Source organism: Aspergillus udagawae (assembly GCF_001078395.1).
Source record: "Aspergillus udagawae IFM 46973 DNA, scaffold_3, whole genome shotgun sequence".
In the NCBI taxonomy this organism is placed as follows: domain Eukaryota; kingdom Fungi; phylum Ascomycota; class Eurotiomycetes; order Eurotiales; family Aspergillaceae; genus Aspergillus; species Aspergillus udagawae.
This window is the reverse complement of record NW_025091266.1, coordinates 2,538,503-2,564,635: the sequence shown is the minus strand read 5'-3', so window position 1 is coordinate 2,564,635 and position 26,133 is coordinate 2,538,503. Positions and strand designations below refer to the sequence as shown.

Sequence of the window (26,133 nt, the reverse complement as noted above, 5' to 3'; positions counted from 1 at the left end):
GGAGAAATGTCGTGATCGGCAACGCTGATTCGTCCGTGGAGAGATACCTCGGAAATCAGAAAAGTCGCGCTGGCGAGATGATTTGACTGGAAAATAGGATCAGAAGGGAATGAATGAACCAGGAATATGATGACGGATGAATCTTAAAGATAGACGTTGGAGCAGAATAACAGGATGGGATGTCGAGTACGTATATAGATCAGAAGTGAGGTGATTCTTCCAGTTCCATGTGTAACCGATTGTGCCTAAGTAGCTACCTATCTTAGAGCCGACGGAGTTTGGAGTTGGAGCTCTCCAGCTGTCGTCCAATAAGCGAAGATTCAGGAGACCAACCGGAAATGCCAGCAATCGGGACTTGAAATAATGAAGGTACCTTTGTCTGGTGCTCCATTATTATTATTATTATTATTTATTATTATTATTTTCAATTACTGTTCGGATGGGTCTGAGATTCAGTTGATCTCCACCTGAAAGACCATCCCATCTTCCAGCGGGACAGAAAAGGAGATAATCATCCAGAGAAACGCGTTGCCCAATGACGTGGTCAGAAAGGCTGTCAAGTTGAAATTGAAAAATTCAAAGACTATAAGGTAAAATGTGGAGGAATGGAGGAGGATGGAGTTAGGTCTTGCCAGCTGCTGTCTAATATTGTCAGACTGCCTTGAGAACGTGGAGGCTTGTCTCTCCTGAAACCTATCATTGACTTTGTCCCTACTATTATTATTTCCTGCTCTTCATCTTTGCCCGGGCTTATCCTCCAGAACGGGACTGGGAGATATCTAAGAAGGAACCAGTCAGCCACGATCCTGCGAAATATACGTACCCTTGTTCCCTCCAAGCCAGTCAGTTCAGACTACCCTTCCTCTCTAGACCGCATCTTTGACAAAAGCCCCTCGCTGTGTTCCGAACTCTTTAACTCCGAAGCTTCAATTTGCGAAGCTTGTCGGATCCATGGACTTGATTGCCAGTTGGCGGTTTCACTACTCTGACCATTGAATGATATGCTGTCTCTAGGCACGTATTCTGGATCGATGTGACATGTCCTGTATAGAGCTATAGGAGCAGTCTATAATTGTCACCCCCACATGGGACAAGAGTGGCTCTTCAGATAGAGAGAAGATCTCGCTACATACTTGGTAGATAAACCGTTACAAGCAATCTCGAGTGACAACAGCCCGTCTTGGCTGCAAGGCCGATAAATTTATGCTGCGCTTGGCCTCTGGTCAATGGCTATAACAATAATGAAGGCACAGGATGCGATCGACATCTGCATACCACAGTACAAATTGCTCGGTATAAGTGTCATCAGTTTCGTTCGTTTGGACATTTTTCTCTATGCATCCGCCATGTTCTACACTAGACATAGAATCACATAGGTACATTACCTCCCCAGCACAACCAGCCGGGACAATTATGCTAGTTGATATCAAGAAATCTAAAAGTCCTGGCTGTCATCACCGGCAATGATGACGTTGTTGATCTGTTTTCAGTCAGTCTGAGCACATGCGGCAGTTACACATGGGTTGGAATTCGTACCTTAAGAACCATGCGGCAGAGCTGAGTAGCGAGCAAAAGTTGCTGGCGCTTGCCGATCAGAGGATCAATGACAAAGTGCTCTTTCATATCTGTTGTGCAAATGTAAGCATAGACCTTTGTGCCAATCAAAACATCAAACCATACCATTGTTGCCGGTCAACATGCAGTCGACACCCAACCGGGAGTTCTTCTCCCTCACCTGGCGCGATTTTATCGCCGCAAGTGTCTCGATTGGGCTCAGACCCGAATTCTCGGCCAACGCCAAGGGCACTGCATCCAACGCATCGGCAAATGCTCGCATAGCGTATTGCTCAATGCCGGGGCTCTGAAATTCCATGAGTCAGTTGCTGTATTGGAACATGGATTCCAAGACTGCCTACCTTCACAGCAGCTTCCTCCACGGCGAGGGAGCAAGCAATTTCGGCAGCACCACCACCATATACGACCCGGTTATCTCTGACAAGGTTTCGGACAACACAGAGAGCATCGTGTATCGAGCGCTTGGCTTCATCAATGATCTGCGAGACGGGTCAGTCATGTCTCTGTCTTTCGCACTGCACAAGTCCGACGAACCATCTTGTTGCTGCCTCGTACGAAAATTGTAACGGCACGGCTGTTGGCACACTCTTCAATGACAAGCATCTTTTCCCGGGTGGTACCGAATGTCATCTCCCGCACGCGACCTGCAGTTCCCAGTTTCTCCGGGCTCAGGTCCTCAAAACGAGGGACAATCCGTCCATTCGTAGCGATGGCAATGAGTTCAATTTCGGGGCCACCGACCCACCGGACGGCAGGAAGCTTGTTCTGGAGTAGAAGGTGGTTTGCCTCGTCGTCGAAACCCCACTGACAGATTACCAGGTTGGCGCCCGAGTCTTTCAAGTGCTGGATCATCTCTGTGAACTTCTCGCGTTCGTAGTCTTGAAGCTTCTTGAACTCTTCGACGGATGTGATGTCGAGCTTGTGCTTCGTCTTCGGCTTGGGAGGCTCGAACGGGCAGGTCAAGATCGCCAGCTTGGCATCTGTAACCTCGTCCGGCATCTGGGGGTGAGAGAAATCCTTATCCACAATAACACCTTTGACGAGGAGCGAGTCCTCCAGAGAACCGCCAACCTTTCCGTCTACCTTGATCAGTTCGAAATCGACGTCCTTACGCTCGAGGTCCGCAACTGAGAGCACCGCATCGACGGCGATCTTGGCGAATTGGTCGTGAGATTTCGAGACACTAGAGCAGAGTCAGTTATCAATCATCCCAAATGTAAAGACGTGGCGTCAATAAGTTCGCACATTTTGCTACCAAGACTGGTCTTCGCAACCTTGAGTAGATTCTCGGTTTCGTCTTTGGTGAAAGGGATCTCGTCGCTGATCTCGTCGAGCTGAGCGACGGCAATCTCACAAGCCTGATCATATCCGTCTGCAATACGAATGGGGTGGATTCCCTTGTCAATCAGCTCGGCCGCCTGCTCGAGCATAGCCGCCGCCAGGACAACGACACCGGTTGTACCGTCACCGATCTCCTCATCCTGAGACTTTGAGAGCTCGACCAAGAGCTTGGCAACGTTGTTTGTGATTTCCATCTATGGACAGTTGCAAGTCAGTGACACGCCGAGTCGATGATCGCCGAGGTGGTTGAAGAACGGACCTGGGAGAGGATAGTTGCGCCATCGTTGGTAACGGTGATATCACCGTCCGGGGAGATCAGAATCTTGTCAAGTCCGCGGGGTCCCTATAGTCATTCTTAGATGCCGTTCCAATTTTTTCGAAACCTCCGGACCATACCAACGAAGTCTTCACGATGTTGGCGACGGTCTTGGCAGCGACAATGTGTGATTTCACGGCCTCGGTGCCGTGCTGCCTCTTCTTCTTTCCCTGACTAATGCGAGTGGGTTTTGTATCAGTATTTGGACGCAGCAAGAATTCATATTCGGCAAAAGTCAAGACAAGCCAGGGTATGGGTCTCCCGCAACATACTCTCGGACAACGATGAACGGCCGACCCTGTTCATCTTTCATAACGGAAGCTATTGTAGTTGTTAGTCACGACCCGGAGCTTAAGGGAGCCAGACGCAGAGGTGAAATCAACCTTGAGACAAATCAAGTTCTAGATCAAGGCAGCCAGAGTCAGTACATGGAGCGATTCTCGGTGAGGGGTATCAGGAACATACGCATCGCCATTTTGACGGTCTGCCAGCCGGCAGGATTTTGCAGCTTATGGTTTCAACAAAAGCACCCTGAGACCAAGGTGAGATAATTTTCAAAAGATGTCACTGGAACAAGCAACGACGAGGTGGGGGGAGGTTCAACGATCTGGACACAACCGGGTTCACTGATATTGAGGGCACTTTTAGAATTTCTGGAGATGTCCCAGTCGGGCTAGTGAGCTGCTTTCCATATACGGTATAGCGTGTTTAGTCCACCACGCGCCTTTCTGCGCGACTCGTCATTTCGCAGAGAGCCCAGAAGGGCATCTCGATACCCCAAGTCAGCTCCATTAAGATATATCTGGTCGCATCCCGTTATTGTCGCTATCAATCCTATCCTTGGGGTCAAGGTTGCCCACCGTCGCCAAAACGTTTTCCAAACTTTTCAACCTAGTCACTCCTTCTAGGACAATGCCTCGTGAGTGATGGGTCGACTTGTGCGCCGGAACCCGTCATGTCCAGCTGACTTTGCCTGTAGCCCCCGTTGAGGATCTTTCGGACGACGAGTCCACCGGCGGATCTATCCCGTACAATAACGTTGAACGTGACAAGGATGTCGCAAGCGACGCCGAGGAGGAAGAGGAGGATGATGACGAGAATGAGGAAGAGGGGCTGTGAGTGCAACGACCGACTTGCCGAGCTGGCGCGCGATGCTCATATGTGACAGATACACCGTTGAGAAGATCATGGGTCATGAGTTCGCAAAGAACGTATGTAATTGACCATCGCAATCCCTCCCCCGTCCACTACTTCCTTGCGCTCTCAATCAGCGCAATTGGCGACTCGGCGCTGACCAGCAGGTAGGGCAAACTTATGCTTCAAGTGAAGTGGCATGGATACGACGACCCGGCAGATCAGACATTGGAGCCAGAAGAGAATCTCTTGTAAGATATTCCTCGCCACTTCTTCCGAAGCTCGAATCTGGTGCTCACAACCCTCCAGGGAGGGCGCAAAGGAGATCCTAGATGAATACTTCAGAGCTCAAGGTGGTCGGCCGGAGAAACCAGTTGCTGCGCGAAAGCGAAAGTCAATGGGAAGCGTTAAGGCGGAGTCTGAAACACCAGCAGAGCCTAAGCGACGCAGACAGTCTAAGGTCACTGCAAATACTAGCACAGAGACGCCAGAGGCAAGCGATGTACCCGATTGGGTGCCTCGATCAAAGAGCTGGGAGAAAGATGTCGAGAAAGTGGATACCATCATTCGCGACCCCAAGACGAACTCGTTGATTGCATTTCTGAAATGGACCAATGGCAAAACAGCCAAGGTCTCCATTGAAACATGCTACGAAAAATGCCCAAGACAGGCAAGTTCTGCTTGATGGCTGATAATCCTTGAGCGCACGCTAACTATACGGCAGATGCTGAAGTTCTACGAGCAACATCTGTGCGTCATTTCTCCTTAACTTCCTATAGGTATCAGCTTCTGACTTTGCTTTAGGGTCTTCAAAGACGCTTAAATTTCGGCTTCATGATTTACAAGCGACGCCTGGGTTTGCTTTTTTCTCGTTTCAGGGTTCAACGGTGTTTCATTGAGAAGGTTTATTTTGATGCATATTGTAAAACGATCACCGTGCATCGCGGGTTGCTTACCGGAGTTACTGGCCTTCAGCTATGGCTTTTGATTTGTAAGATATATTCCCCTTGGACGCGGTCGCGCAATTCAGCAATACTCTCACTTTAAAAAGGACAAAGCCAGGAAACCATAGTGGAAGAGCGGGGCCTACAAGTCTCCCACTCATGCCGCCTTGTTCGTCCATTATTGGTCAAGTTAGTTCGTAATTCATGCGACAATGTTATCATCTCTCGCCTGCACAATTGCAGCCTTTCCTATCGTACATCCCGCTTGCCGGTTGAAAACATCTCACACAGGTGACTATCAATCGCCCATGCCTCCAGAAAGGCCCGCGGCCCTGGCCATGCTAAGGTAATTCCACCGCGCTTCAAAGGCTTCTGATCCATGCTTCTTCAAGACTCGTTCAACAGCGCGGCTGTTGCCCACTTCCACACATTCATCATCTTCAGGTGTCCAAACGCCAGGCATGTCCTCGGGAATGCCTTTACCTGCCGCAAGGTATTCCAGAACCTTGTCGGCTAAGCTTGGGTCCATGCTGGTACACTGTAGAGCCTCAATGACTTGTTCCTCGTTATCTGCCTTGCCTGTTCGCAGACGGTCCTCGATCCATGTGTCGATGTCTTCCTCTTGAGAGGGTTCTCCCTGAGGCTCCGGACTTGAGGGAAAGAACGGCAGTTCTAACAGGAAATTGTCAGGGATACTATCCGGATTGTCGCTTGGCAGCTGGGTTTTGTGAGAGTGTACTGTGGTGGCACCTCCCGTATCCTTTGCTTTCGGTTCTTCATTCCTTTGTTGATCTGTACGCTTCGAAACTGTAGTTACGATTGGCTCGCTATGAGTGGGATGCTCCTCAAGTACTCTATGATGAGCAGTAGAGATGCTCTTCTCAGGTAGAGTTGCTGGTGTTGGCCTTTTCTTCGGTCGAGCATGTGTTCCCTGCCCTTCAATCCGGTCTGGCTCGCCGACCTCAGGGCTTCTTTTTCTTTTTCTGGCTTCTACCCTTTCTGTAGTCTCAGGAGCATTCTCAGAACGTCTCTCATTCGACTCTGCCGACGTAGTGCCAGGGACCTGGGACTGTCTCATAGTGCTCTCCGGCGGATTGGGAGCCTGACCTGTGGGCTCTGGCGCGCCCCCTGGACGTGATTTACCACGTAGTCTCTTTAAATATCGATCACGGTACGATTGCCAAGTATGTCGTGGATGCTGAGAGTGGCAAGAAATCATAAGTAAACAACGCGGTGAAATTCGCGGTGGACAAGCCGAGAGAGGCATGGGCCTACCTTCTCCGCTAATTGTTTGTAAATCAGGTTACCGCTGATTGGGGCCCTTGGGTCTTTCTCATACGGTTGCACCCAATCCCATAGCAGCTGGTCATCTTGTAGTGAATATGCGACTTTGTGAGCTCTAGTTGAGATATGTGTTGCGCCCACAGGCCGGGGCGCGGAAGGTCCAGCTCTGTAAGCTTCCAGGTCTGCCAGCTCTCCTCTTCGTACAGAGTCTTCCACAAATCCGAAAGAGTATCTGAAGTTTTCAGCTTACTTTCATAAGAAACAACGGACAAATCGTAAAACATACGTGTCAGTTGGGAGATTTTTCCTTGTATGATCCACCAGTTTGATATCTGCATCTTTCTCTCGAAGCCTTACAATACCACCATTGCTCTAGAGTAACATCAGCTTAAGAGTAGAAGAGCACAAGCACACAGAAACATACCTCTATCAACTCCTTGAATCTGCTCCTTTGAGGAATGTTGTGAGACAACCAGAACTGTTTCCCGTCAAAGAGAAGGCTCCCACTACTGTTACCGCCGCCATCGTCGTCCTCCATATTACCTTCTGTCATAGTTAATGTAGTCCATCTGCCTTCGAAAGATAGATAAATGGATTTCTTCCGTCTCCCTCTCTCAGTGCCGTCGCGGGCTAACTTAGACAACACGTAATCACGTGTTCGCGCGTCGAAAGTATAATTCTCAGTGTTGTAAGGATACTGCCTCCATGTACCTCGACTTTGAGGGTATGGTTCGAAGAAGAAATCAAAGGCAGACTTCCATCAGATTGTATCATTCACGGCAGCACCACGATCATCAAAACACTTCTTCATTCATCTTCGGGTAGTGGAAGTCACGTGCGTTAGGTGGTAACAATGACTTGGCGAAGTCATTAAAGTGCTTTTTGCAGGCAGAGAAGAGTCGACCGCCAGGTCTTCTAAAACCTAAGTGAAACGGCATTATAGACTATATATTCAATAGTCATCCAAGCTGCAGGCGGTTCCGTCGGGCATGCTGCTAGACTGACAACGCAGGAGATCTCTACAAGATCCTCTGACGATCTAGGTCACCATGGGGGTTCTGAGGACGGTGGCTATCGCCATACTTGGAGTCTCTGCGTTTACTTTTGTGGCCCTGTTCGGAAGGCTTCCTGCTCTTAGGTGAGAGAAAAATCATTTGGACTTGCCACCACTGACGAGCAGTGTCGGTAGGAAAACCCCCGTTGGATTACTCCATAGGATCATCTGTATACACATTCCTAATGTGCTATTATTTTTGGACTCTCATCTATTGGGCAGCAGACTGTCGTACTGCTGGAACCGGTCCGGTACTTATATATTGCACGAAAACCATCCGCTCGTACTTGTAGGTATTGAGCTGTTGCAGACACCCTTTCTTATCGTCGATTAACCCGCATCGCAGATCTTCTTCCTTTCACTCCTTATCGCAGGAGAATGCATGTTTATTCCGAGCGCATGGCCTAGAATCTCAATGTTTCATCGGCTCTGCATTCCAGCCCTCACGGTTCTTCCGTACATCTTTCTGTACGCTAGCGTTGTCACCAAGTCGTACATCACTCACGAAAACCATGAGGATGAGATGGCACGGTATCCATATGACCGAGTTATTTTTCATCCAGGTCATCGTTGCCGTACGTGTAACTTCCTGAAGCCGGCGCGAAGTAAGCACTGCAGTTTCTGCAAAGCTTGTGTTTCGCGGCACGATCATCACTGTGTTTGGCTGACCAACTGCGTGGGTCGGAACAACTACCATTACTTCTTATCTTTGTTACTTTCCCTGTCTGTGATGTTGGCATATGGGTCATGCCTTGGCTTCTCTCTTTTGTCGCAAACGCTAGAGGGACTCATACCGTCGAGCTCACCGTTACGATCGAGATCACAAGACTGGACGACCTGGCTCAATGTCTGGGCGATAGCTATTGCTTCTGATATTCGTGTTGGTGCAATCGCCATGCTAGCAGCCATGACATCGCCATTGGCTCTGGCCTTTCTGCTCTATCACATCTACCTCATCTGGGCTGGCATGACCACAAATGAAAGCGCAAAATGGTCAGACTGGAAAGAGGATGTTGCAGATGGCTTGGTGTTTAAGTCCACCAGAAGCGAGATTTATGGGACCCCATTCCACTCCGATGACGACACTCCTGCTCAAAGAGCCTGGCCAGTGAGCAGTGACCAGATCCTAGTAGTCACGGACGGTGAGCCCCCCAAGGAGGGCTTTCAACTCTGCTCACGCTCAAATGAGATTTTTCATAAGGGTGATTCACAGGCGCCAGTTGACACAAGATGGGTTGAAGTGAACAGTATGCGGGAGATTGACAATATCTATGATTTGGGGTTTTGGCACAATCTACGGGAGGTTTTCAATATGCCTGTAAGACGCTGTGTATAATTTCTATTCCATTATCACTCTCAATCTCGTACATTTCATTATATGATCGTTATAACGCTACCAGCCCATTCTTGTATAGAAATACGCTCTCATGTGGGCTTACCGAAAAGGGTAGGCGGGACACTTGATCGGCGGAACCGGAAAAATTGCCTGTCACTATTTCTTCTCTCCCATTATCGTCGCAATCAACACCTCTAATCGATTTGGTATATTTCTAGCAATAATCTCACGTCGGTGCCGTCTCGCGTGATAACTAGCGGGTAACACCGTCAAGATGGCAGACCGACCAGCGTCAGAAACTAAACCAAAATGCACCCCAGCTGAGCTCATGTTGAAGGTCATCCTGACGGGAACTTTGAGCCACTATGAGACTCGTGGGATGATCGACGATAAACGCTTGGAGCACATGCTTTCTGCTGGGAAACAGATACTTTACAAAACACACCAGGAGAGCGACGTCAGGTATGATTTTTTTTTTTTTTTTTTTTTTTGGCAACCTGGGACTGCGAGACATCTGTCTGACTGCTTCACTTACAACAGACACAATTTGGGCCTATCGCCCGACATTTGGCAAGGCTTCACGGATGTACTGACGAAGGCGATCCCGGTTCTGGAATCACAATCATTTGCATGGAAGAGCCCTCCGTCCGCGAACTATGAACACTCCTCCTCAAATCTCATTGCATACAACTACTTCTCCCTCGTCAAAGACATCGAGCGCTTGAACGACCTGTGCACTATAGCTCGTAACCTTCTCGCCACAACGAAGAAAGCGCAGAATATTGCGGCGGAGAAAGGTTTTGACCAAAGGATTTTGGCACTGGTGGATACTTGTGTGAGAGTCACTGCGCGGGGGTTTGACGGCGAGACAAATGCAAGAAACGAGGAGCGCTGGCAGAAAGTGGTCAACCTATATAAACGACTATTGATCACATGTCTTCAATTTCTGCACAATTTTATCATGCATAATGAGCAGCGGAAGATGGTCTTGTGGTTAGATCTGTTTGGTTACCATTCGACTGGCGATTCCAATATCATTCAACCTAGAGAGCCGCTTGATCAGGCTAACTCTCAGGCTGAGGGGGTGGCACCAATCGTCAAAATTGGGGAGAGGGTTGTCAACCCCCCGATAAGGGCACTTTACGATCAGACCGCGGAAGATTTGTTACTGGAAACCATTTCGAATTTCCCACGGGAGCCCGCGACAATCAAAGAAGAAGCAGCCATGCTACTCCTTGCAAACATCAAAGACCACATGGAGAAACTTCTCGGGCGAGATCTGACGGCCATCCAGGAAATGGGCAAGGACCCAGAGCAAGTGAAGGAGATCCGAGCCGCGTTGACTGCTATTCTTGGAGCGAAGGTGGATGGCTGGTCAGATCTCCAAGATAGAGCCAGAGACCTTCCACCTGCACTCCCTGAAGACGAGCCGCCGAGGAAAAAGGCAATCCTGACGATAGATCGCAGCAAAACCGCAGGTTTTCCTCGCATTTGCTGGGCTGACTTACCCGATCTCAACGAATACGGCGCACTGGCAGCAGGCGATGCACCAATAACGGAGGAGGACACGAGCATGCCCCGATCTGCTCAATCTGCGGCCGAGACCTTGCAAGAAGCCAAGGACGAGTTGATGGCTCGACTGCAGGAATCTTCACAGATTGCTGATCATGGCGACCAAGATTATGATGCTGGCGATGCAGGGACAGTTGGCGATGACGATTCGCACAGCTTGGAGGCCGTTGCTGACGGAAGCATGGAAGAGGAGGAAGAAGAAGACGATGAGGATGATGAAGACTACCGAGGTCGACCTGGCGATCAGCAGCGTGGTCTGCTGACCGACATCCCTCTTGTTCTAGGGCCCGCGGAAATTGAAGCTCTTCCTATGATCATTCAGGCCGGTATTGTGGACAGCTTCGGACTCAAGGGTGGCGAGCGCACAGGATCGAGAAACATGCAAGCTCTCAGATGCCATATCCTTCTCACCCAGGAAACTGGTCGAAATCTTTTGCGAGAGCTGTTAATTTTCATCGCCGCCTGGGACCTCCCTGATGATGAGCTATATTTCAAGATGATGGTGCAGATTATGGATGCAGTTCTGAAGAATGGGCTGATGTCTCACGCGTACTCTGACTTCGGGCAGCCGAAAGACATCATCTCTCCCGCTCAGGCAGTTGTGGTCAAGATCTTGACGCACATCTTCAGAGCAAAGTACTCTCCTGCCTCGGTTACAGGCGCAACCCAGCAGACCGCCACGAAGAACCCGGCGCCTCCTTCTAGGGTTGATATCCTCACGGTTCGCTACATATTCACTATTTTCCGTGGGAACATCATTCCCGAAACCTGCGCCTTGATCTACCTTCAAGGGCAGATCAGGGCCGGACGTGCCCTGCCAGAAGATTTCCCACTAAACTTGTGGGACATGGAACGAGTCTACGAGGGAGTCTACCAATTTTTGGAGTTCTTTGCTGTACTTACAGAAAATAACGACTGGAAGAACCTGCTTGTCAAGTGGGAGATCGTTTACGATCTGGTGACGCTGATCAGAGAACTCGAAGCCAGCATACCCAAGGGCCAACTGAGTTCGCTGTCTCTTGGCCGCAACAGCCCTTCCAAAGAAGCACACCAACAAGGCGCAGCTGCAGGGCCTGTGGCTGTTGAGAGACCATATGACCCTGGTGACCCTGACCCGGCGGAAAACGGCGCTGGCAGCACCGGGTCCAGGGCCGAATCGCCCCCTATCACCGAGGATCCTTCTGAATTTGAGTGGAGGAATCTCAAGAAACTCGTCGTGCTTGTTCTGTCGTCTCTGGTTTGGAAGTGTCCCGAGGTCCAGGATCAGATACGCCGATACGGCGGTGTCGAGACTATCTTGTCTTGTACCAACTTTGATGCTCACAACCCGTACATCAAGGAACACGCTGTTATGTGTCTCAAGTTCCTCCTAGAAGGAAACCGGGAGAACCAAAGGCTGGTCGAAGCGCTCGAAGCTCGGGAGGTGGTCAGGGATGAGAATGGGCTGTTGGAGAGAAGTGGCTTTGAGGCCGTGATTGATAAGACCGGCAAGTTGGCCATTCGACCCAAGGATGGTCAGCCTTCAGAGAAAGTAGCCACGAGATAGATACATTGTTATGAGTGATAGACAAGGTACTAGACAAGATACTTCCCTCGGCAGGGAATGACATGGCACATGAATACAATAATGGAACAGGATGAAGCTGCAACTAGCCATACATACCATCCCACTCCTCCTCGTCATCCTCGACCGGTTTCTTCCTACGCGCCTCTGCCTTCTCACGCTCCTGTTTGGCAAAATCCGTCCGATCAAGCGGACACGTCCCCCGCAACCGCAACCAGGGCCGGATACACTCCAAATCAAACAAATGCGTAGAGTGACACGGCAGCCGCACAACGAGCGGATACTCATCCTCCAAGAACGGGTTATTGCAAATCGGACACGTCTGGTTCTCCTTCAACGATGTACGCGGGACCCGGTCGAGCACTATTTAGTAACCTCTAGTCAGTTCGCGCTCCAACCCCAGCCTCATGACACCTCTCAAGACCTACCGTCGCAAAACTCCTCGCTCACACCCTCCACCTCCTTAGGCGGCGTATCCGCCTCCCGCAACAACGTCTGGATCATCTGCGACAGGAGATCGTCGCCGTCGCCATCGCCGCCTTCGCGAGCGCTTGCACCCCCGCCTTCCGACTCCCGGCGCATAACCTCGAACGCCTCAGCGAGAGTATAGAACGCGGCGCTTACGTCGCGCGGGACGGGGACGGCGTGCGGTCTAGAGCGGTGCTCATCGGGGCTGATTTGGGAGAGCGTCGAGAAGAAGGATGAGAGGTCCGGGCGGCGGCGGCGGGTGGGCTGTTGGGGGATGGACGGGTCGGTTGTGTTGTGTTCGACTGCGGGAGTGTTTTAGCATGTTTACCGTGTGGATTTGCGGGGGGTTTGTACCTTCGTAGGTGGACATTTTTGGGTGATTTCACTCACTCACAGGGAGTGAGGGGTGAGATAGGTGACCCGATTGACTCGATTGTATAAGGCGGGTAGCGTTGTTTCTTCCTGTGTCAATTATTTCCTGTTTATGGGGTCGACAGATTGCTGGGAGTGAATGTTGTTTTCTTGAATGTGGGCAGTGAGAGGAGAATGAAGCTTGCGGAGTTTGGAGGGGGAGCTCTTTGTTATCTATCTTGGCCGATGCGGAGGCAACAAATCGATACGCGTCTGGTCTGATAATTTGTGCCTCAGGCTCTATATGCCTATAAACTAGGATTCCTGAGGCATCAGCTTGACAAAGTTACGTGACACCATTCTGTGTGAATCTATCTGACAAGTATATACGGAATGCATTGTTGATATGAAAGTCTTAAGTCCTATATCACCTGATTAATGTTGGCCAACCACATAAGACCTAGTAGGTGAAATCCTCATAGATAACTCGCTTCCCTGCAAGCCAAGTCATGACAGAGCCCTTGAGTGAGGGACCCCCACAGAAATACCAGGCATCCCCCAAGGACGTATCTAAGTCTCGGGCCTCCATCCTACGATGCTCGATTCTCGCCCCGGATGATATAATAGCTTCAAGTTGCTGAGACCCCTGATCATCGTTTGGCTTAGATCCTGTGAGAAATAGAGTGGTTGAGCCTGGCAGTTGGGGGAAGCGCTGGAATGTGTCGAAGACAAGGCCCACATCGGTCATAGAAATGGACCACAGGAGGTGTAGGCGCGAAACCTCGATGCCTGGCAGCTGTGCAATAATGGGCGTGATACCAATTCCGCCCGCTATAACTGGGATTGTGCAGTCACCTCCTTGATCGTCTAGCCTAAACTCGCCACCGAAGCCCTTGAGAGGTACCTCTAAACCGGCGCGCTCACTAGTCCTGAAGAGGTGGCTGGTTACGTTGCCATGCTTGCGAACTGTGATTTCAAATTCATCCGCTGGCAGTCCACGCCCTGGATACGATGAAATCGTGAATGTCCTGACATAATCATCATTCAGACTCAAAGGATCGTCATCGAGCATATGGCAATAGCCCAGGCCCAACTCCTCCTGAAACGAGAAGGTGGCATACTGGCCGGGAGCCCAGGTCCCGATTTCGGATGGATCTGAAATTCGAAACCGAAACAGACCGATGGTCGGTGTAAGAATCTTCTTTGCGATCATGGTAGCAGTAACGGAAACATCGTCATTAAACTGAGCGACCCGATTGACCCTTTCTGTGGCCAGATAACGTACGCTTGGGTTGTATGGAGATGGCGCGCCTGCAATTCCTCTGAAGGCGAGTGATTTCTCGACGAAGCGAGCGGAGGTGACGGTCACTTTGACAACTAGATTTGATCGTGGAAGCAGAGCAGCCGCGTCTTTGCCAATCAAGACCTGGGTTCTTCCTGTGACATAGAGCGCGTCTCCTGTGTCAAAGTCTGGGAAAACGTATCCTGCCAGAGGAGTTGTCTGGAAGTTTCCCAGCGTCTGGTACAATCTATTGCCAGAATATTCAGGATATACGAAAACAGCACCATTAGGTCCGTTGCTCATGAGTCGTACAAAGCCTGGAGGCCCACCGCGGAGATTGGTGTCCATGTCCTCAGTACCATGAGTCGAGGCGACAAATAGGCAGTCCGCTCGGCTGATTAGTTCAACTGCAGCTGGTGGTAGCTGGGGGTCATCAGTAATCAGCTTCGGATCAGGCAGAGCTGGAATTATCTTCTTCTTATTCAGGTACTTGGGACAATTTCCTATCCGTATTTAGCAAAGACTTGCCATAGAGCCATATATACGGTCCAGACCCTACCGAGACATCCCTGGATGAACACAGACAGGTGCGCCATCCCGTTTTCTCTTTGACCTTGGCAGTCTCGACCAGATTCATGGCTATCAGCGTCCAGTGATCCAGCAATCTTCCTTCCATAAAGTTTCGCCCTTTTACGATTCTCCAGATCGATCGCCAAACCGGAGACAGGCTGGCCAGCGATCTCTGTAGAAACACTGCCCTCATTCGTGGAGCCTCTTAGTAGCAACTCTGCGACAGGATCATATCGACTATCCACTGGAGTTTGAATGTTGACAGTAGACTGCGAAGCAGGAGCAGCAAAGCCAGGCTCTCCTCCCCACACAGTTGCCCATGGTCGGCCTTCCTGATCTATAGTGCTCAAGGCCATTAAAGGAGACCTCTGTACCAGAAATGCGGCTCCAGGATAGAGATAAGGGACAGTTGGATTGGGTTTAAACGGAACTCGGAGCATAGTTTGCATCTTCCGCTCGCCATCATGCCAGGGAAGTGTCCCAGCAAGGATGGTAGCCATATTTGGTGCAATGGGTAGCAATAAGAATCTCAAGCGATGTGCAATCGAGGCATCCTGAAAGAGACGGTAGATAGAGCGCCAGCATATTATACCCCAAGTACAAGCCGACTAGCGTCAGTCAAAGAAGATATTACACTATGCTGGTTGATTTCTAATCTGTGTAGGTCGCTTGGCTATAGGCGCTGTTAGTCACCAGGCGGGGTAAGGTTTTCGGGATAATCTGCTGCAGCGAATTATGACTTTCGAGCAAACTTAAGTCAAAGCTGAGAAGAATTTGAGAGAGAAGAAAGACCGAAGTCGAGATCCTTGATACTATCCACAAAAGACGATTGATGCTCTGTGGGGACTGCTTGATAAATATGCCGCGTCCTCGTGGAGCATCCAAGCAGATCATTTAGCTTGAAACAGGCCACAAGAAGCGGAGGTAACTAAGGTAACGATCAACGCTCTCGTTGGTCTGGTTCCTCAAATCCAGAGAGGGAGAGAATCTTTCAAATCTGGCTTTCTCAGAATGACTGCCAAGTTAGAACCAGCTCCCAGATGGCATTTGTAGGACAAGAATGTTCAGTCCAATCTAGACTTATTGAGTCCTGATGACGATTGTTTATCGATAACGTTTAGTTTAGCGTGTTTTCTTTCTTTAGCAACACCCGCAGTGGATCATCGCCAAGGGAGGCATTGCATTGCATTGAGCTTGGGGGAGACGCAGCTTTCTTGTTCAGCTGGAATTCTTCTTAAAGATTATATTTCACCTCTCTGGCTGGTCCAGCAAATTTTACAAAACCTGCGTTGTGGTCAGTCGACGTCCGTCACGGCAATCTATATTGTTTATCTCAGGATAGCCTCGAATCAACGGTGGACAACACTTGGTATACGTACTTCTCCACAGGCTTCCTCTACAGACTATCTCATACTCGACTATTGATGCTGAAGCGACTGAGCTCTGTCAGAGAACCCACCGCGTCCATCCCCAACCATAGAGATGTGTTCTAAATCTGTAAAGCCGTCTCTCTACCCTCCTGTACCTTTTCATATCATCCGAGCAATCTCCCTTCTCTCCTCAGTAATCGTCGGCATCATCCTCGCCGTGTTTATCTATCATCTCAAAAGCGGCGGATATAAACTTCCTTGGGCCTTCTTACTGGTAAGCACTTTTCTCTGTGCCTTGCAGACCATCTCAAAGCCAACCTCACCGTCATCTAGCTCGTCGTGTCCGCATTCCTCTCTATCCTCAATTACATCTTCACCAGCCTCACCCACTGCTGCTATGGCCTCTCCCCGCGCCTCTCTCTCCTCTCGAACACCATCCTCCTGATCCTCTGGCTTATCTCCCTTGGCCTTCTGAGCTGGAGCATGTCCCACACCATCCTCACCACCTGCAACGCAACCTACTGGGCCACTTCAGCCGGCATCACCGTCTGCCGCACCTACAAGGCTCTCTTCACCTTCACCTGCACCAGCACGTTTGCCGCCATCGCTGCGGTCGCACTCGACATCATCATCCACAAGCGCCAGACCCGACTAGGCACATACGACCCCATGACCAGCAACGCAGACATCAAGATGCACGAGCGCAACAATAGCGCCATGACGGGCACCACTGTCGGTGACCCGCTCGACGACGAGCGGCACCCGCTCCAGCATCAGCATCAGTTTCATGAGAGCCCCTACGCAGATCGGCACGGAATCTCCGATATCCCGGGTCCTGATTATGCGAATCACCCGGCGTACCGGGTGCCGCCCCCAGTGTACGGGCTGAATGCATCAGCGGAGCATTACCATGCGGGGGAGGCGCAAGAGTTCTCGGAGACTGCGCCGGCCAGAAGTCAGCGGGGTGGGCCGCGGGTTCGGTTCAGTGGTGTTGGACGTCCCGGGTATGGCCATCCTGCGGAGCAGACGGCTTATGACCCCGGGACTTATCGGTGATTTCGCTATCCGGACAAGCAGTATCTGACTGCCGGGTTTATGATTTCCACCATTCATTGACGTGTTATGACTTGGATATCTACATGCTTCATTCTGCGATGGGACAAAGAACACTGAACAGCGACGTTTCTTTCGAGGCAAGGCGAAACATCGCATACTTGAGCGTTTTGTCAATTCATGATCTGTCTGATATTGAATTTTATACCAAAATTATGATCGTCGTTTTGCCCAGACGGTCAGCCTTTGTCTAATGTCCAAGAGAATGGCTGAGAGAAGCAGAAAGTATTGATAGAGGAGTCGAACAAATTAGTGGTGACGAGCAATATGTATAATCCATCGAATAGATCCAAAACAGCCCATCTCGAATATCTCACTACATAATGACCTCGTTGGCGACATCCTGTTTAACCATGTTAGTTTTATTAATCAATGCAGAAGACTCAATTAACATACCCGCTTGAGTTCCTTGTACGGCAGACACACACAGTTCTGTACCCGCACCTCGTCCCCGACAGCGCACTCCTTACCCAAGATGGTGATGCTCTGCACCTTGACGCCATGCTTGATGATGCTGGTGGAGTGGCTTGTCATCGGGATTGGGGTTCCCTCGACACGAGCCCAGGCGCCCACCCGGCTGCTCCAGCCGATAATCGAGTGCATCACGCACGCATCGTGCTTGATCTCTGCATCCTCCAGTACGATCGCGTCCTTGATACGAGCTCCGGCACCGACGACAACACGGGCACCAATGGAGACGTTGGGGCCCAACTTAGCGGTCGGGTCAACGGTTGCGGTGGGGTGGATGTAGACGGGGGGTACGATCGTGGCGGAGGGAGGAGTGAGTTCGTCGGATTGCGCCTGGAAAGCCTTTTGTAGGTACAGCGCGTTGGCGGGGACGGCCGAGCCAGCAGTCTTGATCTGTCGCCAGAAATCCTTGGTCTCGTGGACGAAGAACCGGTTGCTGTCCGCCAAATCGGAGAGGATGTCCTGCTCCAGACGGAGGACCTCGCTCTTCTCCGCCTCCTCGTCGGCGGCAACGAAGGAGGACTCCAGGTTTTCCGAGGAAGGGTATGAGAGGAGGCGAGGGCGAGTAGTACGGCGCTTGATGGCGCTGCGGATGGCGGGGAAGATGCACTCGGTAGCGAAGAGGTAGACACCGCAATTGATGAGATTGGAGATGTGCGATTCCGGCTTTTCGACGTAGTGCAGCACGCGCTTGGTGTGAGCATCGGAGACAATACATCCAAAGTTGGTGGCCGCCTCGTTGCTGACCCGGGTTCCCAGAATGACCGCCTCTGCGTCCTTCTCCTCGAACAGCTTCAGCATCTCGCCAAGAGGGAAGGAGCAGCAAACGTCGGCGTTCAGGACGAAAATTCGCTCGGGCTTGCCCTTGAGGATGGCATCACGGAAATGATAGAGACCCCCTGCTGTGCCAAGCGCCGTATATTCACGCAAGTATTGGATTCGGAACTGGGGGAACTCCTTGCTGGAGTCCTTGATGAAATCGCGGAAGACCGATTCATCGTAGTAGCCAACCAGGATGACTTCTCGGATATCGGGGATTTTGGCAAGAGCCTTGAGGCAGTGGTTGATAATGGGGTGCCCGGCAACTTCGAAAAGGGGCTGATCAAGTTCAATGACCCTTGAGTTAGCTACACTCTCTGAGTGAGGGGAAGCGTCAAAAGGACGGGTAACCCACCTTGGGAACATCAAGAGACAGAGGTCTGAACCGGGTACCTCTGGAGGGACCTCCGACCTGATTGTGAGCATTGTTAGCCGCATACTAATCATTTGCGACACCGAGGTGCTGTTCTCCCTGCTTCACCTACCAAGATCACAGCCTTGGTGGAGGCCACGGTTGAATGTTCCCGCACTGGAACTTGAAGCATTGAGAATAGCTGCAATGACGGATTGGAGGAGTTATTATATGAATTGGACTGTGATTATCAGAGCCCGAGGGAGGATTGGCAATAATGATACTCAGTAATAAAGTAGTAATAGGAGAAAAGAGAATATCAATATTATGCGTATTATGCTTGAACTTTGGTGATGCCCCCCAGATGACCACGCACCCTGTTCCAGGCCCACCACAGGTACCACCTCGTTTGGTACCTTAGGCACTAACTTTCGGCTGACTAGAACAAGTCGGGAGTAGCGAGGATCCGCATTTGGTGAACCACGGGTCACGGGGAGCTTCAACACTTGACAAGCCATTTGACCGCTTTCGTCCATCTGAGATTCGAGGTCTTTCACAGTCAGGAATTAGCACCTTTGCTCCTGAAAACATGGATGTCTCCTTGAAAAACCTCCGACTAATATTCCGTACGCTAATGCGAATAAGCTAATGTGAAAGGATATCTAGTATTTGCGTGTCAAATACGTGCTTCAAGTGATTGCCTATGAAAAGCGCACAAGAATCAATCCTAGCCTCTACAAACTGCTTCAATGACTGACGAACACAGTAAAGTTTATATCAACTTTTACTCTATCACCTTATCTTGATCTGCCGTAACTTGTATGTGAGGTGTTTGCAATTGGACATGGTTGTTGGTCCATCCGCCTTGGCAACAGAAAGTTGTATATGCCGCACCAAATTTGGCAGGGCAGTATACACTCATTTGGACAATGAGAATCCTAAGCCTACAACAACAACCAAACTTTTTGTATGGACATCATGGCTGTCAAGTCTTTTAATTACTTTGCTTCTTGCTTCACTATAAATCATGACATCTGTGCTGGATATATAGTACTAAACTTTCACCTTCAATTCACTTCATACTTCACTTCCCATTCACTTAATACTGGGCCAAATAACTGCCATCTCAAGTGTTACTCCCTCCAGTCACCTTAATGTTTCTTTCATATTCCGCAGACCGCATATGCATCTGTCTATCAAAGTGAACACAATACCACCTTTCTTTTTCTTTCTCACCTACCTCCTCACCCTCCCTCATGAGCTGCAACATCATTCAACAACAGCATTTCTCCTCCTCAGTTGCTGATATCGCCATGTCAGAATCAAGCACAGGAACAGGTAAGTAAGGGAGCTCAAGCACATCATTCATCTCTAACCTGCTGCAGCCACAGGACACAACACGCCAGTCGTCATGTCTGGCCTACCCTCCACCGAAACAGACGCAATAAATCTTATTGCGCGGGACATGAAGTGCCTTGTCAAAAAGATACAGGACCTCCGTCACATAGGGATTGAAGACAGCCGCATTGCTCTCCCAAAAATATGCGTCATAGGGGATCAGAGTACGGGTAAAAGCTCCCTGATCGAAGGCATGAGCGAGATCAAGGTGCCTCGAAGTGCTGGAACATGCACCCGCTGCCCCATGGAAATCAATCTCTCAGAAAGCGAACCAGGTCAGGATTGGAATTGTCGCATCTTTCTATCACGGAAATACATCTTCGATGGCTCCCGGAAGATCACTAAACTTCCCAAAAAGTCGCAGCCTCTGGGACCATGGATCGAACAAGACCAGGAAGATGAGCACTTTACTGATGTCAAAGATAAAGATGCTGTACAAGAGGCCATTAAGTGGGCCCAGCTTGCTATTCTGAATCCAGGAAGACCTTCTACTGACTATCAACCCGGAAATAACGCCGACACCGATGAGTCTTATTGCCAGGTGAAGTTCTCTCCAAATGTAGTTCGGTTGGACATCTCGGCGCCTAACTTTCCTAATCTCTCCTTCTACGATCTACCTGGTGTCATCAGCCAGGCGGAACACGATCATGAGCGGTACCTTGTTTCACTGGTGGAGAACCTCGTGAGAGAGTACATCTCGCAGGAAAATTGCATTGTGTTATTGGCACTGCCAATGACCGACGACGCCACAAATTCAAGCGCTGCACGTATCATGCGGGATGTCCGTGGCGCCAAAGGAAGAACCCTCGGTGTCCTTACAAAACCTGATCGTATCCAGACGGGCGAATCGTATGCTCAGTGGGTGGAGATCCTGGAAGGAGACAAATTTGCACTGGGTCATGGCTATTACATCGTCCGCAACAATCCTGATCCGGCCATCGAGCATTCTCACGCGAGAGAAGAGGAAGCTGTCTTCTTTGCAAAGAGTCCGTGGGCAACAGAACTATCTGCCTACCAGGACCGATTTGGAACCAGACACCTGCAAGCAGCGCTTTCAAGTCTTCTTTTAGAACAGATCCAAGGCTGTCTGCCGAGGATCATAGAACAGATCGACGAGAAAGCCGCGCGCATCGACGCAGAGTTACAGACTCTGCCAGATCCCCCGTCGGCAAATGTCCCATACATCCTTTGCGGCAAATTGAACCATCTCAAAGATCAAATACGTGCCCATATTGACGGCGGCTCAGCTCAGTATCCCCTCCAGAAGATATGGGGCAACATTGCAAAGGACTTTAAAAGAGCTCTGTTGAAGACCAGGCCGACTGTTCAGCTTCTTGCCCATTCAGACAAAATGGTCATTCCCATTGCGCGTGAGGACGCCGACTCTGACTGCGAAATGACCTCAATACAGCGATCGGTGAGCGCGAATGTGAAACGCAAGGCCCCATGCGACAGGCCTACTCCAACACCAGCGGAGCCAAAGCCAGAACAGCCCTCTACCCCGAAGCCCTCAGGTTACTATACAGAGCACTTTAATCGGTTTGATCGTCCGGCACGAATGTTCACCTGGGAAGAAATCAGAGAAATTAATGAGGACTCTTATCGTGCTGGAATTCCCGACCAGACGGACCCCAAAGCCGTGGAAGTCATGAACCAGATGAGCGTCGAGCACTGGGACGAACCAATGCAAGTGTTCTTGGGGGCCACTCACCAGTTGGTGAGGGACATGCTGATGAGACAACTCAAGGAGGTCTTTACTCCATATTACCAGACCAGTCTCTACAGAGAGCTTAAACGCATCATCGACAACTACCTCCAAACACTTCGCAAGGAGCACTTCAGACACGCGCAAGAGAACTACAATATTGAGCATAACAAGCCTTTTACCATGGCGATTTCCGCTCTCGAGCAAGCCACAGAAAACGCGTACAAGTTTCTGAAAGCTCGCCGACATGAAGCAAGGTCGCACTGCTTCCTCGATCTTCAAGGCAAAATCCCTCGGGGAGACCAACGCCGCGAAGCTGAGATTAAGAAACTCACTGCTGCGGAGCTCGGCCCTGACAGATTCGTTCAGGAGCTCAAAATGATGGCGGTGAGTTCTACCAATCCCAGTTTGAGTATCATGCTAATAGTACTCAGACAACTCGTGGCTACTATGAAATAGCGAGTTCCCGGTTCATCGACTCGATCTGTCAGAGTGTACATACGAAACTGTTCTCCAAATGCCGTGAAGAACTGATTGCAGTCATTGAGAACGAACTACGAATCTTCGATGGAAATGGTCTGTTCCCATTCAAAAGATTTTTGTGGCAAATGACTGACAAAACCCAGCTGTCGAACGCTGCATGGAGTTGATGGCAGAAGACCCCGAACGCCAGCGACGCCGACAGTACTTGTTGAAGGAGAAAGAGAAGGTCCTCAAGGCCCAGGAATGGCTTGCAACAGCTAAGAAGGAAGACGATGCCGCAGGATCCGCAGAGTCTGACCCGGCCATTAAGTCTCAACCACCTGAAGACTGGTCCAGCTTTCCCGGATTCGGACCGGTAGCTGGCTGATGATCCTGTTTGTTGGTGATTGGGCTCGGACTGGAATCGATGTATTGTGTTGGCTTCATGCTAAGATATGCATGTCTTTGATGATGTCCAAGCCTCCGTTTAGGCAGTATCGTGTTGATCTTGGTTTGAAGTTGAGGCTCACTTTGTACTTGGTGATAGGGAGGCGGGATGGTTGGAGGCATCAAAGGCGGGGTAACCCAGCCCCACGTCCAAGCCCTATGCCCTAAGCCCCAAATTGAGGGAAACTGATATCACATCTTCAGTAAATCTTTATGCATGCAACGAACAAAGTGATTCATAATGCAGTGAGCCTTTTTCAGGATGTTGATGTGCTGTACAATGTAGAAAGATATAGTATCCATATGGCCGTTATCGGCCGTTCCGTTTGCTGTGGTAGAGGTTCAAAGCAACAGCCAATGACAGTCTCCCAATCATGAGTCAGGCCCAAAATTCTCTGGCATTTCTCCTCTACCTAACCCACCAAAACCCGCCTCTCCTCCTCGATTTCTTGCCATCGGGCTTCTCCTGGCTGTGTTTTCTCGAACGAGTGAGATTAAAGCTCTATTGATACAACATGGCCGATTCCAACGCAGTCAACGAGGTTGAGGCCTCCGTGGCCAACCTTTTGCTCGATGAGGTCACGGGCGAGAGAGTCTCCAAGACCGAATTGAAGAAGCGCCAGAAGCTGCGCGAGAGGGAGGCTAAGAAGAAGGAGAAGGAGGCCAATGCTCCTCCTAAGCCCGAGAAGAAGGTCTCCGCTGAGGAGGAAGAGGCTAACTTGACTGCTAACGTAAGTTGATTTGCACTCTTCGAAATTCAGCTGTTACTTGAAGCTGTCGGGATTCGTTGCTGAAATGTTTGCTCCTGAATATAGCAATACTTCGAGATCCGTAGCAAGCGAATCAACAAGCTGCGCGAGACCAAGCAGCCCGACCCCTACCCTCACAAGTTCCAGGTCACCGATGACCTGCGTGAATACCTCAAGACCTACGATGGTCTTGCCAAGGGCGAGCAGAAGCCCGATGTCACCGTCCGCATCGCCGGTAGAATCTACACCAAGCGTTCTTCAGGTTCCAAGCTCTTCTTCTACGATATCCGTGCCGAAGGTGTCAAGGTGCAGGTCGTGTGCCAGGCCCAGAACGCCACGGGCGATGTCGCCTTCGAGGCTCAGCACGAGCATCTGCGCAGAGGAGATATTGTTGGTGTCGTCGGTTTCCCTGGCCGTACCAGCCCCAAGAACCGCGCCGACGGTGAACTTTCTATCTTTGCCACCGAGGTCGTTCTCCTGGCGCCCTGCTTGCACGCCATCCCTTCGGAGCACTACGGTTTCCAGGATAAGGAGCAGCGCTTCCGCCAACGTTACCTGGATCTCATCATGAACGAGAGATCCCGCAATGTCTTCGTTACTCGCTCCAAGATAGTTAGCTACGTGCGCAACTTCTTCGATAGCCGGGACTTCATCGAGGTTGAGACCCCCATGATGAACGCCATCGCCGGTGGTGCTACCGCCAAGCCCTTCATTACCCACCACAACGACCTTGACATGAACCTGTTCATGCGTGTCGCTCCCGAGCTGTACCTGAAGATGCTGATTGTTGGTGGTCTGGAGCGTGTATATGAGCTTGGTCGTCAGTTCCGTAACGAGGGCATTGATCTGACGCACAACCCCGAGTTCACCACTTGCGAGTTCTACTGGGCTTACGCTGATGTCTACGATGTCATGAACCTGACCGAGGAGCTAGTCTCCGGTCTTGTCAAGCACGTTACCGGTGGGTATGAGACTACATTCCACACTCAGTCCGGTGAGGTCTACAACGTCAACTGGAAGGCACCCTGGAGACGGGTAGAGATGATCCCTGCATTGGAGGAGGCCACTGGTGAGAAGTTCCCTCCTGGAGACCAGCTGCACACCGCCGAAACTGGCGAGTTCCTCAAGCGTGTGCTCAAGAAGACTGGCATTGAATGCTCGCCTCCCCTGACCAACGCCCGCATGCTCGACAAGCTGGTCGGCGAGTTCATCGAAGAGACCTGCGTCAACCCCACCTTCATCACTGGTCACCCCCAGATGATGTCTCCCCTTGCCAAGTACCACCGCCAGCACTCCGGTCTCTGTGAGCGTTTCGAGGCTTTCGTTTGCAAGAAGGAGATCGTGAACGCATATACCGAGTTGAACGATCCCTTCGACCAGCGTCTCCGTTTCGAGGAGCAGGCCAGACAGAAGGACCAGGGTGATGACGAGGCCCAACTCATTGACGAGAACTTCTGCACAAGTTTGGAGTATGGTCTGCCTCCTACCGGTGGCTGGGGTATGGGTATCGACCGTCTGGTCATGTTCCTCACGGACAACTACAGCATCAAGGAGGTTCTTGCCTTCCCCTTCATGAAGGAAGACAAGACGGCAGCAGAGGTCAAGACTGCTGCCGAGGTTGTTGGCATTGAGCCCCAGCCCGAAGAGGGAATTCGTAAGTTGCACTTCATCTTAAAGCTGAACCTGAACCGAGGTCGCTAACCTGTTTTATTCTCACAGCTCATAAATAATCGCATGATACTGGAACTGGATGATGGATCTATCGTTGATGACTATGGTTGCATGCTTGATATGAATGTCTATGAGGATACACTAAGAGTGAAATAAAACTCATACAGTAGATCCATTTCGCATCTTGAATGGTAGTGAGCGTCTTGACAACATCATGTAGGGCAGGGCAATCATCTCGTACTATGCTGTATTGAAGAGTGATGCTCCAAGGATGACTTCCCCTCCAATTGCACAAGTCGGTTCTTTCCCGCTGCGTTCAAAGCATCTCGTGTCCATTGCTTATTGATAGGAGACACCCGCGAGCCAATAACGAGGTCAATATCAATGATACGGCGGAAAGAAATGTCAAAACCCAGGTTACGAATCCTTTGATATCTACTTCCTCGCCACGGTATTGCCAGAGGTACTCAACGGGCTACACATCGCCAGACACGATGACTGATTCAGCCTCTGTCCTCATAATCTTCGTATGCTCATCCCGTATGTGTCCTTGCAGCTCTTACTGTCCTTAATGCCTCGTCCTGAAAAACGATCCGTCTGGTTAAATTACTCAGGGTTAAGTCAAGTAATGGATGCGGCATCCTTGGACTTCCCAAGAATAATATAAGTGTCTGCGCTGGTTTATATCAAAGTAATCCAGCATAAGACTCGAGGCAGGAGGTTGTCAAGAGCCCTGTATAGTCAATCCCGGTTGGAGGCTCTCGAAAGAGTCCGTTCCCTATACGCAT

At 50.4% G+C, this 26,133-nt stretch overlaps 10 protein-coding genes across 10 annotated transcripts; 5 read left to right on the top strand and 5 right to left on the bottom strand.

Moving 5' to 3' along the window:
- Positions 1 to 1,435: 1,435 nt before the first annotated feature.
- Positions 1,436 to 3,707, bottom strand: Aud_004748 (chaperonin-containing T-complex subunit CCT5; the record flags this gene model as incomplete). Its single annotated transcript, XM_043289685.1, has 10 exons — positions 1,436 to 1,480; positions 1,537 to 1,625; positions 1,681 to 1,861; positions 1,917 to 2,054; positions 2,110 to 2,758; positions 2,821 to 3,110; positions 3,176 to 3,259; positions 3,313 to 3,406; positions 3,505 to 3,553; positions 3,698 to 3,707. The coding sequence occupies 10 exons, from the start codon at positions 3,705 to 3,707 to the stop codon at positions 1,436 to 1,438; spliced, it is 1,629 nt and encodes a 542-aa protein (XP_043145620.1).
- Positions 3,708 to 4,144: 437 nt separating this feature from the next.
- On the top strand, positions 4,145 to 5,051 carry Aud_004747 (chromo domain-containing protein; the record flags this gene model as incomplete). Its single annotated transcript, XM_043289684.1, has 5 exons — positions 4,145 to 4,151; positions 4,212 to 4,347; positions 4,401 to 4,443; positions 4,538 to 4,617; positions 4,676 to 5,051. 5 exons carry the CDS (start codon positions 4,145 to 4,147, stop codon positions 5,049 to 5,051), a joined length of 642 nt encoding a protein of 213 aa, XP_043145619.1.
- A 557-nt stretch (positions 5,052 to 5,608) lies between these two features.
- On the bottom strand, positions 5,609 to 7,147 carry Aud_004746 (putative transcription factor Rap1; the record flags this gene model as incomplete). The annotated part of the gene is made up of 4 exons (XM_043289683.1): positions 5,609 to 6,508; positions 6,586 to 6,826; positions 6,881 to 6,966; positions 7,019 to 7,147. 4 exons carry the CDS (start codon positions 7,145 to 7,147, stop codon positions 5,609 to 5,611), a joined length of 1,356 nt encoding a protein of 451 aa, XP_043145618.1.
- A 496-nt stretch (positions 7,148 to 7,643) lies between these two features.
- Aud_004745 (copper transport protein) lies at positions 7,644 to 12,102 on the top strand (the record flags this gene model as incomplete). Its single annotated transcript, XM_043289682.1, has 6 exons — positions 7,644 to 7,732; positions 7,784 to 7,937; positions 7,995 to 8,966; positions 9,100 to 9,190; positions 9,242 to 9,446; positions 9,525 to 12,102. 6 exons carry the CDS (start codon positions 7,644 to 7,646, stop codon positions 12,100 to 12,102), a joined length of 4,089 nt encoding a protein of 1,362 aa, XP_043145617.1.
- Positions 12,103 to 12,205: 103 nt separating this feature from the next.
- On the bottom strand, positions 12,206 to 12,958 carry Aud_004744 (uncharacterized protein; the record flags this gene model as incomplete). Its single annotated transcript, XM_043289681.1, has 3 exons — positions 12,206 to 12,483; positions 12,549 to 12,890; positions 12,943 to 12,958. The coding sequence occupies 3 exons, from the start codon at positions 12,956 to 12,958 to the stop codon at positions 12,206 to 12,208; spliced, it is 636 nt and encodes a 211-aa protein (XP_043145616.1).
- Positions 12,959 to 13,399: 441 nt separating this feature from the next.
- Aud_004743 (putative oxidoreductase, FAD-binding) lies at positions 13,400 to 15,291 on the bottom strand (the record flags this gene model as incomplete). The annotated part of the gene is made up of 2 exons (XM_043289680.1): positions 13,400 to 14,724; positions 14,781 to 15,291. The coding sequence occupies 2 exons, from the start codon at positions 15,289 to 15,291 to the stop codon at positions 13,400 to 13,402; spliced, it is 1,836 nt and encodes a 611-aa protein (XP_043145615.1).
- Positions 15,292 to 16,273: 982 nt separating this feature from the next.
- Positions 16,274 to 17,217, top strand: Aud_004742 (uncharacterized protein; the record flags this gene model as incomplete). The annotated part of the gene is made up of 2 exons (XM_043289679.1): positions 16,274 to 16,435; positions 16,495 to 17,217. The coding sequence occupies 2 exons, from the start codon at positions 16,274 to 16,276 to the stop codon at positions 17,215 to 17,217; spliced, it is 885 nt and encodes a 294-aa protein (XP_043145614.1).
- Positions 17,218 to 17,590: 373 nt separating this feature from the next.
- On the bottom strand, positions 17,591 to 19,106 carry Aud_004741 (mannose-1-phosphate guanylyltransferase; the record flags this gene model as incomplete). The annotated part of the gene is made up of 4 exons (XM_043289678.1): positions 17,591 to 17,617; positions 17,671 to 18,840; positions 18,917 to 18,973; positions 19,047 to 19,106. 4 exons carry the CDS (start codon positions 19,104 to 19,106, stop codon positions 17,591 to 17,593), a joined length of 1,314 nt encoding a protein of 437 aa, XP_043145613.1.
- A 1,218-nt stretch (positions 19,107 to 20,324) lies between these two features.
- Aud_004740 (putative dynamin GTPase) lies at positions 20,325 to 22,866 on the top strand (the record flags this gene model as incomplete). The annotated part of the gene is made up of 3 exons (XM_043289677.1): positions 20,325 to 22,403; positions 22,451 to 22,592; positions 22,643 to 22,866. 3 exons carry the CDS (start codon positions 20,325 to 20,327, stop codon positions 22,864 to 22,866), a joined length of 2,445 nt encoding a protein of 814 aa, XP_043145612.1.
- A 574-nt stretch (positions 22,867 to 23,440) lies between these two features.
- Positions 23,441 to 25,375, top strand: Aud_004739 (lysine--tRNA ligase KRS1; the record flags this gene model as incomplete). The annotated part of the gene is made up of 2 exons (XM_043289676.1): positions 23,441 to 23,656; positions 23,741 to 25,375. 2 exons carry the CDS (start codon positions 23,441 to 23,443, stop codon positions 25,373 to 25,375), a joined length of 1,851 nt encoding a protein of 616 aa, XP_043145611.1.
- Positions 25,376 to 26,133: the final 758 nt, after the last annotated feature.